Genomic DNA, 12,334 nt, shown 5'->3' with positions numbered 1-12,334 from the left:
GGAGATCCAAATGAACATGTCCTAAAATATCAGTAGGTCTTAAACATTTTTACATGGATGAATAACTCTGAGCTGGCTGAAGGGTGGAAGTGGAGTGGGGATTGTTCACTTTACAAATAACATAAACTTTAACAGCTCCTTTAAATAAGACTCTCCTCTTAATGTATCTAAATTGGACACAACTTTCACGAGTCAGTTTGTTCACCCTTTTCAAGACATCACATAAAGGCAGTGCACTAGAGCTGGCTTATAAGGGCTCAGGAGAGCCCAGTGGTAAATTTTCAGAAATTTTGCAAGCTGATTGTTAAACTCAATCATTACTAAACATTAAATTATATAAATTTACAATTAAATGAGTTATATTTAAAACATTCAAATGATTGCCTCCTAATTATTTTACATTTTACTATCAATGTTCTTGAAGTTACTTACATTTATTGTATCTATATGATGGAAATACTGCATAATAGTGTCCTACTTGCATCTCAACTCCACATTCAATAATGTCCATTGGTAGCCTGAAATCGGCCCTGATGGGAATATTTACACGATGGAAATTGGCAAATGCTATAAACCAAAACTTTTTTCCCCTGGAGAACTGGTTGTTAAACATTTATCAGCAAGCATACCACTGTTGTAGTACGTATTATGTAGTCCTCTTGTATCAACTCTCATATGGTAAATCTGCTTTTAGAATCTTACTTGCAGAATTAAGTGGACTGAATTAAGAAAACTTTCCTTGACACTGAATTCTGTGATCCTTATTGCTATGTTAACTTTACATAATCAAGCAGCCTGCAGTCCAGGAGGAGGACCTGTTGGCCACAAACAACAAGTCACAAGAGGACTATTTGAAAGAAAAAGAATATTGTTCAACAAACCTTTATTTAGCAGCTACTATGTACAAAGCTGTGTGGTGAAGGCTAGGGAAGATATTAAATAAATAACAGTGTATGTTCTCACTTTAGAGGAGGTGCCATAAAGCCTTTGGTGGTACAATGTGATAAGTGCTATAATGGAGATACAGAAGCATGGAGGAAAGAAGGCCATTAGAGAGACTTCAGCGAGAACCTGGAAGCATCAGTGTCTGTCTTGTTCTCCACTGTGTCCCTAGCACCTAGCACAGTGCCCGGTACAGAGGTGGCTCTCAATAATTGCTGGATGAATGAAAGAGGTTACCTTGATCCTGGAAAAATAAGCCAGACAGATAAGAGTGGGTAGAGGGAGGGTGTTAGGGAAAAAACATAGAGTGTGGGGGGTGGGGCGGGTGGAGGGAATAGCTCAGCACATTTGAAGAGAGAGAAAACTTAATGTGGCATTAGGGGTTCCAGGGCCAGAACAGGTAAGGATGAGAGTACAAAAGAGGAGTTCTCTGCTTCACATCTCTGTAGAGCTCTCAAAAGACCAAAGGAGTTGGCTTGTTCTGTGCAGCCCTGAGGGCAGAGCTAGGAGTACCGTGGGGAATCTCAGAGAATCAGATTTCAATTAAAGAATTTTCTAATAGAGCTGTCCAACAGTGCAGTGGGCCACCAAGGAAGGCTGTGAGCAAGTTCCCTAAGAGGGAAGCAAGCAGGTGTCAGACAAACTTGGTGCAACAAATTGCTATGAGTAGATACTATTTTATTCCTGACTAGATTTTGGAAGAACATATCAAATCTTCTTTTTAAAAGGATGTTAGATAATGCATGGACAACCATCCTCAACAGCATTTCTACAGAAGACAGAAACTTTCCTTACGGGCTTGTTTCTTACGTCAATCACTGATTAAAGCTGAGGGCAATAGGGGTGCTGAAGGCTCTCCCATGAGAGAATAATATCTTTTCAAGTCACTGAGGTCTTCATGAAGCAATTATTTATCCAGTATCTTCATGTGTCAGGGACTTTGCTAAATGCTGAAAACATAGATATGAATGAAAACAAACAAATAAAACCTGCCCTCAGAGTGCAGGGTAGAAATCCAAATATTTAACTTCGATAGTTAAAAAACAAATTGCTACCAAAAATTCACTTTGCCTGGGGGACTCAGGGAAGGCCTGAGAGAGAAATGACTCAGAGCTGACTTTTGCTTTTTTTTGATTTTTTAAATTTATTTTTATTTATTCTGTGTTGGGTCTTCATTACTGCCTGTGGGCTTTCTCTAGTTGTGGCAAGCAGGGGCCACTCTTTGTTGTGATACACGGGTTTCTCAGTGAGGTGGCTTCTCTTATTGCGGAGCACAGGCTCTAGGTGTGCGAGCTTCAGTAGTTGCAGCATGCAGGCTCAGTAGTTGTGGCACGCGGGCTCTAGGGCACATGGGCTTAGTTGCATGTGGGATCTTTCCGGACCAGGGCTCGAACTGGTGTCCCCTGCATTGGCAGGTAGATTCTTAACCACTGTGCCACCAGGGAAGTCCAGAGCTGACTTTTGAAAAGTAAAACAAAATTCACTAGATGAAGGAGGAGAAAGATAGTCCAGGCAGAAAGAAAACATATACAAAGCTATGGAGGTGTGAAAATGCATGGCCAGTTTGGGGAAGGTGAGTGGATGGTGAAAGTACAGGGTAGGTGGCAATGTGAGTAGGAGCCAAAATACGTGTGGTCTTCAATCCAACGCTAACAATTTTGGGTTGTAATCCGTAAATGATAGGAAGTCAATAATGTTTTATCCTGTTGTTTATTTAATAAACTTTTTATTTTGGAAGGATTTTAGACTGACAGAAAAGTTGCAAAGATAGTACAGAGTTTTTATCTAAGAACCATAGATCTTGCACCCTGTTTCCCCCAACGTTATCATCTTCTGTAGCCATGGCACGTTGGTCAAGGCTGAGAAACTAGTGTCTGTACGTTACTATGAAGTATGGACTTTATTCACCAGTTTTTCCACTAATGTCCTTTTACTGTCCCAGAATCCAATCCAAGATATCACATTTCACTTAATGTTATATATTTTTTTATTTCCAATAATGGGTTTTAAGTGGGAAAATGATGTGATCAGCTTTGCCAGTAGAAATGATCAACATAATTCTTATGGCAGGTGTGAAGAAAATAGACTGGAGGGGCCCAGCCCACACTAGGAGCAGGAGACTTGCTAAGAGGCTGTTAGGAAGGTCCATTAGGGTATGAAGATGGCCTGAACTCTGAGGACAATAAAGATGGAGAGGAGTGTTGAGACCTTTTTCGTCTCATAGTAGAGACCTTTTCTTTCTTTCTTTTTTTTTTTTTTTGGTAGAGACCTTTTCTGAAGCAGAATGGGCAGGATGTAGAGGAGGCCAATCTTAATCCACCTCTTCTACCTAAGACATGAATATATGTGTATAGCAGACTTTAAACAAAGATGGAGAAAGGAAAAGATCTCTGTCCCAGGTCCTTGGGATGAGATTATTTCTACAATTAAACATTAAAATGGGAATTCCCTGGCTGTCCAGTGGTTAGGACTCTGCGCTTTCACTGCCAACGGTGAGGGTTCAATCCCTGACACAAGCCAGGGAGCGTGACCAAAAAAAGGAGGAGGGGGATGCAGTTAAATGCTCAGTTTGACTCTGAGTTCCCTGAAAGCCTAAGCCAAAAGGGAAACTCAAGGGAGAGGAAGTGGCTGGCCATGTTGGAGAAGGAGAAATCAAGTCTGAAGGGCACCCGGGGCAGATCCTGTTTGTCTCTGATTCAGAGAGCCCTGGGGAAGCTCTGTTTCTGGGATCACTGGTTCCTCCAGTGCTCTCTGTTCTTGGAGAGTATGAACTGGCAACACAGTAGATGGGGAGTCCAGCCTTAGCCCAGGAAGTTATCTTTACAGACACAGAAGTGTTTCAACATAGAAATGTGATTCCCTACCAGAGTGGGATGTGATTCAACATCCCGTCTTATCTCTTACTCTTCCCAATCTTCTTGCCTCCAACATTTACTGGAGTTTCCAGAGAAGCTGGGCAGGAAGTTGAGGTCCAAAGTCGGGATGGATGAACTTGCCCACAAAGTCCAAGCAAGCTAGGGAGAGGCAGGACAAGAGCCCTGCCCTTTTGAGTTCAGAGTTTGAGTATTTCTTGTCTGGACAGAGCTGGTGATTCTCTTCTTAGGTCCTATTAATTCATACTCCTTCCACACAAGGTATGGGGCACCAACCATGAGCTGGGGTGGGGAGCTCTAGGCCCTGCCCTGCCAGAGCTCACCTTCTGATAAGAAAGACAGCACTTGGACAAAAAGCTCTTACTCAAGAGGACTGAGTATGACCAACATTCTCAGAGAGGTGCAGGCCTTACTTGCAGAGGCAAAGGAGAGATGTGTCCTGCTTCTGACTAGGAGGGGGAAACAGAGGAAGATTCCCAGAGGAAGGGCCAAGGATTGCCCTGGGCTGGATTTTAGCTTGGGCATGCTGCCTGTGGGTTTCGGGGGTAACTGGTAAGAGCATTTCAGGCTCCTGGAATTAGGACTCCTTCCTTTGGAGATCTGAGTGCTTTGACGTTCATTATCTCATTTCACGTTCGAAACAACTGTGGGAAGACATTAAACATAATAAAAGATACGGAAGATACCAAGATCCCAATTTTAGAAGACATTAAATATAATAAAATATACTGAAGATACGAAGATCTCAATGTAGTATCGGGATCTGAGAACAGATTCTGAGGTGGAGCGGCCAAGTCCACAAACAGAATCAAGAAGAGCAAGTGTCCCGATTTCATCCAGAGGCGGAGTTCTGTGCACGCACCGCCGAGCTCCCTAACCTGAGCGCCTCTCGGTCCCGCAGCCAGCTTTCCCTCTCCGACTCGACAGCTCGTCCTTCCCCGCCAGAAAGTTCCACCTGAAGACTAACTGGGTTCGGTCCTCCTGCACTCTAGGCACCGCGGGGAGTCAGGGGTTAAACCCCGTGGCCCGGGTGGCTCCTTCCCCCTCCCCAGCCCCCTCGCCTCCTCTCGGCGCCGCGCCTGGAGCGTCTGTCCCAGAGACCGGCACGAGAGAGGAGGGGGAAAAGTGGGCCTGTTTCTCGGGTGGCCAATCCACCGAGCCCGCGGTGCCCCAGAGGAGGCGCCAGCGCTAGGCCAGCGCCAGGCCGGGCTGCCTGCTTCCCGCGGCAAAGTACAAATGCGCCCGAGCGCGGCGCCTGGCGCCCTTGGCGTGCACAGCCTGCCCGCGCGAAGCCTCCCTCCGCGGCCGCCGCGCCGTCGCCGCCGCCGGTGCCGCCGCCTCGCCGGGCCCCAGGACCCCGCGGCCCGACCCTGAGCCCAGCGAGCAGGGGGCGCCGGCCGCTTCCAGCCCGCGCGCCCGGAACAGCCCGCCAGTCCCGCGCGCCTCGCCCGGCGCTGCGCGCTCAGTGGACCCCTGTCCTTTCCCGTCTTTCTTCTCCTCCCCTCCCTCTCACCTCTCCTTTGCTTTAATTGCTTTCCCCTCTTACATACCTTCCTCTATCCCTCCATCTCTTTCCCTGTGTTCTCTTTTCACCTTCCTCTTATTCCCACCTTGGACTTCCCTTATTGTCCTCATCACCTTCTTCTCGACCTTTCTCTGAATCTTCACGGTAGCAGCCGCCCTCCCTGAGTCTGCGGATTGCTTTGTGCCTCAGTGTCCCCCTCATCTCATTTTCTCCCGACCCCCCTTCCGGCTCAGCGTCTGGGGGCCTGACCCTGGGGAAAGGAAGGATGGTTCCCGAGGTGAGGGTCCTCCCCTCCTTGCTGGGACTCGCGCTGCTCTGGTTCCCCTTGGACTCTCACGCACGAGCCCGTAAGTAGCGGGGTGGATGTGCTGGATGGCATAAGAGGGATGGGAGCCCCCCGGGATGTGCGGGAAAGTGCCAGGACTTAAGACCCCAGACTGCTCTGACAGCCATCCAGGGAGCACCTGTGCCGGGAGGGTGGAGACTTCTCTGAGGACCAGTATGGGCCGATGAGTCTGGGAGACTGGGGGGAACTTGGCAAGACTCAGAGCCAAGGGAGCTGCAGCCATGGACCCGGGGATGAGGGAACTGAGAGCAGTGGGAAAGAGGGCAGGGCACTGTGCTTTCTGTGGGGGAGGGGAGATGCTTATTCCTACTAGAGAGGCTGGTATGTTTGGCTGCAAGGGTGTGATGAAGACGAAGAGCCTTGCATTTAAAGAGAACCGGTGCAAAGAAAGAAGAGCTAACCAGGATAACTTTCCCATTGCTTTTCTCTTTTGATGCTCATAACACTCCCATGAGGTGGGTATTATCATTTGCGTTTTACAGATTGAAAACTTAGACCGAGAGAAGAAACTTGCTTAAGGTTACAGAGCTAGTGAGCTATCCAAAGCCAGAACTCTCCAATTCCAAATCCTATGCTTTTTGCCTCCTGTCCCACAGCATTCTGGAAGGAACCCTGATTTGGAACTACAAGACACCAGGAGGCAGCAGGGCACAGTGAGATAGACCAGGGTCTTCATTATCCCAGATCTGTTGAATACTGGTAGGAGGCAGGCATGGAGGGCACATCTCTGAGCATCACTTTCCTAATCTGTAAAATGGGAATGAAAATCCCAGGACTATTCTGAGGATTAAATTCAAGAAAACATGGAAAGCAACCAGTACCAGCAACTGCTGGTCCATGGCAGGTTCTTGAAACACATGTTCCCTAATTCATGTTTTTTCACTTAGACACAGTGTACCCTCAAACAGTTTATATAATCTCTCTGAACCTCAGTTTCCTCACTGTTTCCGCAACAGGCATACCCAATAAAGAAACCGAGGCTCAGGCAGAGCCTAGGATGAAACCCCAGTTTCCCAACCTAGAGCTCTTTCCTCTCCACAGCTCAGCTCCCCCATCTCTGCCTTCTTTTGCACGTGACTTTCTGGAGCCGGCAGTGCTGGATTTTGTTTCACTCTTTGCTCTGATCATGAGGGCGGGCTGCATGTCTAGTTGTCTCTGGGCTGCCAGCAGCATGAGACTCACAGAAGTCCTTAGTAACAAGTCCTGAAAAGAGCCCAGTGTTGGTTCAAGTCTTGGCTCTGCCCCTTAGTAGCTGTGTGACTTTTCATAAGTGACAACTTCTCTGAGCCTCAATTTCTGCATCTAAGACACATAGTCACCTGGAACCCAAATGCTTCTTGGGAGGATTAAATGAGGTAACTGTACCCAGCACAATGCCTACCACTCAGTCAATGTCTCCTCCTCCTCCTGGAGCCCTGGAGGTTTCCTCCTAATACCTTCCTGTTGTTTCTTAAAAGAGACTTAGCACAGGATGCCCTCCATGCCTGCCTCCTTTCCACTTGGCACATCACTCTTAACCCCCAAGGCTTTTCTCCAGATTTCATTGCCCTCGGATGTGTCTTAGAAAGGTGTCCTAATCAGTTCTTTATGCAGGTTGCTCTTGTCCTACCCTCTCCTCCTTGCCTCCCAGAGCTTGTCAGAACTCTACAGCCTTGCTTAGGTCACACCTCTTCCAGCAAACTCTCCCTGCCACCCGATCCACTCTGATCTCCCCTCCTCTGTGCCTCCACTGGCCTTTGGGCCGTATTTTTCACTAGGTGCTGCTAGTATTCCGTCTCCTCTAATCTGGAGCCTAGTTCCTGACATGCAAGAAAAACCTTGGAGCAGAACTGTTGAGTTAAGGTGAGGTGGGCTGGTAGTCAGAGGGATGTAAGATTCTGGGATATCAAAGCTGGAAGAACCTTTGAAAACCATCTGCTTCTGCCCCTCAGTGTACCAATCCTTATAGTTAAACTGAAGTCCAGAAAGGGGGAGTGGCTTGCCCAAAGTCACAACAGCAAATTTATTAAAGAAAAGAACAGAGACCTAGATCCTAGTCCCTGATTTGTCATTTACTGTTTGTGTGAATTAAGACAAACGCTTTCCTTCTCTGAGCCTTATTCTGTGTAGTGCTAACAACCTATGAATCTAGAAACAATCCTATAGTCACTTACCAAGGTCTTATTTGAAGATCTCCTATGAAGGCCCTCATCTTAGTTTAGTAAGTTTAGTTAGTAAGATCTCAGGCCTGTTGTAGGTAAGAAATCTCCTGGTGACATCTTAGGTGCTTTCAGAAGTGGTGCCAACAAATGGAAATTCTCCAGCCCATGCGGTGTCAGACTCCTGAGGCGGCCCAGTCTTGCGGAATGCCTAGGGCCTGTGAACATGCGTGACAGCTTGCTCCTTATTTAAAGTACGAGAGTATTCAAACAAAGGCTATTCTATCCTTAGCTCTCTTTCCCACCACAGATTGAGCCTTGATCCCAGCCCAAACTAAATCTCAGCTCCAGCCACAGGCTGAGCCCTCATCCTCAAACACTACCATAGATCAAACCCTGATTCCATGCTCAGCTAGAGCCCTTACCCAGGGTGGGTGCCTGATCTGGTCCAGTACTGATCCCAGTCCCAGGCTGAGCTGCAGGCACACATGATGTCAGCTGCTTTGGGCACCCATCCCCTCTTCTGTGTGTGGAACAAGAACCTGCCTAGTACTTCGATTCCCTCTCCAGTGCTCTTTCTCCTATGTCAGCTCCTCTTCTTTGTGCTCTTTCCTTACTAATTGTGCCCCCACGTTAAGGTGTCCAGCACATTTCTGCTTTCTCATCTCTCCCTCCATCCAGTGCTGACTTCAGGAGAGAGTCCGTTATCAGGTAAAAACATTGGCTCCTCTATTCTATCTCCAAGGGTTATATATACTACGGGAATCAAAATTTTTGTTCCCAGGTGACGAAACCCCAGACCCTGGAGGCAGAGATGGGGTGGGAAGAGAGCTCCCATGGTATGATATGGTGCAGAGGGCAAACTTGGAATCAGAAGGTCAGGGCTTCAGCCCTGGCTCTGCCACCAATTCTGACTGTGACCCAGGGCAAGTTGCTTTCTTCTGCCCCTGAGTTTTCCCAGCTATAAAGCGAGATGGTTAGAGTCAAATAGATAATCACTGAGGACCATTCCAGCTTTAATATCCCATGATTCTAAGACTCTAAGACCAAAAGATGCTGTTGCCTTCATTCTAAGTCTGCTCTGACCTTTGAAAAAGGGAATTGGGGGAAAGCGGCTCTGCAGACTGGTACTCCTGCCCTGTCAGGGAGGAGTGGATAGACAGACGGATTCTCAAACAGCAACAGAAAGTGCCTAGAGGGCCTGGGACAGTGGGTACAGAGGGCTGACATCTGGCGCCAGCCAGGCCCCTCTCTGGATCTGTCTAGGAGGTTCTGCACCTCCTCTCTCCCACCGGTAGAGGTCTCTGTCTCACTCACTGGCCTGCAGGCTGCTGAGGGGAGCCCGGCAGCAGCTGTGCAGTTGCTCCAGCTGTTGCACCTGTTCCAGGACTGGCCTCTCAAGTTCCCCCAGCCGGCGCCAGGCTCTGGGAGAGGGACCTTGAATCCCTTGGACTCCCAGAGAAGAAGGACGGGCACACAAGCAGTGCTGCTGGGAGGTGCAATGCAGAGATCATTGCAGGCATCCCCCTGCCTCTGGGCAGGATCCCATCCCAGAGAAGGCTGTGCCACACTCTTCTTCTGTTACCCATTCTTCTGGTCAGGATTCTTCCTGACTACAGTATTCTTCCTTGTGTCTCAGCTAAGTCCTTTTGTTTGCGATTTAAAGCCATTTCTTCTGATCCTGTCCCTTCCATCCCCTAAGCAGCTCCCACCTACCCAGATCTGAAGACTGGCATTGGCGTTCATGCTGGCAAAAAATCAATGATCTTAGACAAGTCCTAACCCCTCTCTGGGACTCAGTGTCCACCTCTGTAAAATGGGGGATTGGACATCATCGCTCAATCCATAACTTTCTAAGATTCTGTGAATCTATAAATCATGTGTGTCCAAGGCAGAATAGAATGTAAATAGTCTCTTCTCTGCCCCCTGACTCTTGCCAGGCAAACAGAGCTGCCTTTCCTGGTTTGATGACGCTCTCCTCTGAGGTCCTTCTATGCTACTGAACATCTGTCACGTGCCAGATAAGAATTCAGGTTCGGCAAAGTTCAGGCCCTTTCCCTAGGTTTCACAGCGCAGCCACGGAGGAGCCAAGGTTTTCATTTCTGATTCCCCTAGGAGGCCTCCCCGTCCAGTGCCAGTGCCCAGAGCAGAGCTTATGTCTCAGAGGGGAGCAAGTGTGTGTGAAAAGGGAACTATAAATAAATAAAGTATGGCTGAGTGGGCGTGAGGGAAAAGATGTAAACGTCCTCACATTCCCTCGCGGGCTGGCTCACTCAGGTTTCCTGAGTTCTCGCAGGCCGGGCACAGGCCAGCCACAGTTCCAGCCCCAGCTCCACCTGGTGCCACTTTTGTGGTCTTATAAAGCCTCTCCCGCAGCCCAGAAGATTCTTTCTCGTTGTCTTTTCTGCCTCCTTTTGGAAGAATTCCCAGCCACACTACCCACTCCTGGCTACTCCTCAAGAAACCTTTATCACAGCATGAGGGTTTCAAGGCAGACTGTGGGATGACCTTGGATGGAAGAGTTTGGGAATTCTGACTTACATGTGAAGATCATGGAATCACTTAGCCCCATACCTGCTTGGGCTCCTGGCCTTTTTGTACATGGTGGTTGGTTTGGTGGGTAGTTTGGGAGTTCAGATGACGGGAGCTGGAAAAAGGAGGACAAAAGCTAATTCCTGTTAGGTGGCAAGGTCAAAGTGCCAAGAGGGATTTGGCTCTCTTGTCACATAATTATTTCCCTTTTTGTTAAAGCAAGAGCTTTCCAGAATTAAGGACCAGCAATCACCTCCTCTTCCAGAACCTCCTTTAACTCCATTCTTCCATGGTGCATTCGTTTATTAAGCGCCAACTCTGTGTAGGCTCTGCACAGAACACTGGAGATACAAAAATGAATGAGATCTGGTCCTTGCTCTCAAGAAGCTCACAGTTTAGTAAGGAAGAGGAATCCATTCAATAAGCCCTTCTAATCTAGTGTGATGAAAATTATTCAGAGGGCTGAACTCAGTTTTGTGGGATCCCTAGTAAGGACTGGCCAGTGGCCTGGAAGGTTGAGGTGGCTTCACAGGGTGGCATCTAAACAGGCTTCAGAAGAATGAGGAGTTGGTCAAATATTGGAGATGGGGAATCACATTCCAGGCAGAAGAAACAGCATGTGTAAAGGCACAGAAGCACGAAGGAGCGTGGGTGGGGGCTGGGAGCAGGGAGTGAGAAATTTAGCAAGAAGAGATGAGGCTTAAAAAACAGCCGCCACAGAGAGTTCTGCTGGAAAAGCAGGTGGGAGCCTGCTTGTGACAGGCTGGGGTGACATGATAACATTGTGACAGATACCAGAGTCTGTCTGACAAATGTCGCTACTCTGAATTCAGATTAGGTCAACGGAGTCCAATCACTCTGAGTCAGTGTCATGCTAGGTAGAGAGTTTGGCCATGGCCTAACCAAGCGGGTGCTTCCTGCAGGAAGGGGAGCTAGCGCCCAGCATGCCCCAGTCGCCGTCCGTGGTCTGCTGAACCACGGTCACCCCCTCCCTGGTGCCTTTACATGCAGCTCCTGCTCTGCCCGGCTCTACCTTATTAACTCCTTCAAGATCCAGCTCAGGCATCTTCTCAGGGAAGACTTCCCTGAAGCCCCCATGCTTCCACTATCATAGAACTTGTCCAACTCTATGTATTATATCTATATGTCTTCTTCATTAGGCTGTAAGCTCCTTGAGGGTGGGGACTGTGTCTTATTTAGTTATGTACCAGGCCCATAAACATGTATGACTAGATATACAAAATGCTCAATAAATGAATGAATAGCAAGAACTAACGTTACTGTTACTAATGAAAATGATACATCAGTACTAATGATAACAACATGTACTGCCTATCGTGCTAAGAACCCCATATTCACCTGGCTATTCAGGCCTGAAACCTCAGTCCCACCCTTAACTGCTCCTTCACCCTCTCCACCCATACCCTGTCTGTCTGAAAGCCTACCTACTGTACCTACTAAGTGTTCCTCAAATCTGTCCTTTTGCCGATCAGCACTGCTTCTGTCTTGATCCAGGCCAGCATCACTTCAAAACAGATGAGTGCAACAGCCTCCCCTGTTCTCTCTGCCTCCAATCTTGCTCTCCAATCCATTCTCCACTGATGATTCTAAAATGCAAACCTGACCATGGGCGCACCCTAGTTTAAAGCCTTTCTGTGGCTTTCCTCTGCCTTTGGGGCTCTCAAGGCCCTTCGTGAGCCTCTGCCTCTTTCTCCAGCCTGATCTCTGGCCTCCCATCCCTGCCCTCCCAATTCTCGCTTCCAACCTTTCTGACCACTTTCATCTCTGCACCCTAGCCCAGATCTGTGTAGGCAGAGGTGGTGTTGAGGGAGTCTGGCTTGTAACTGGGGCTAGGAGAGTGCAGGGAACTACAGGAAGCAGGGTTGGTGAGGTTGAGACCTGGGAGATTTGACCTTAGTGGCAGGTACCATGATGTTCGTGCCCTAATAGGTACCTGGGGGCTGCCCATAGAATTCTG

At 48.2% G+C, this 12,334-nt stretch overlaps 1 protein-coding gene across 2 annotated transcripts in view; it reads left to right on the top strand.

Moving 5' to 3' along the window:
• Positions 1 to 5,401: 5,401 nt before the first annotated feature.
• Positions 5,402 to 12,334, top strand: part of CHRDL2 (chordin like 2) — a 32,325-nt gene continuing 25,392 nt past the window's right edge. For both annotated transcript variants that reach the window (XM_057748258.1, XM_057748257.1), the window contains exon 1: positions 5,402 to 5,687. In XM_057748258.1, coding sequence (XP_057604241.1) covers positions 5,606 to 5,687 — 82 coding nt within the window. In that variant the 5' untranslated portion in view covers positions 5,402 to 5,605. The remainder of the gene's footprint in view (positions 5,688 to 12,334) is intronic.

Source organism: Hippopotamus amphibius, chromosome 9, assembly GCF_030028045.1.
Source record: "Hippopotamus amphibius kiboko isolate mHipAmp2 chromosome 9, mHipAmp2.hap2, whole genome shotgun sequence".
NCBI lineage: Eukaryota > Metazoa > Chordata > Mammalia > Artiodactyla > Hippopotamidae > Hippopotamus > Hippopotamus amphibius.
This window is presented reverse-complemented; position numbering and strand designations above follow the sequence as displayed.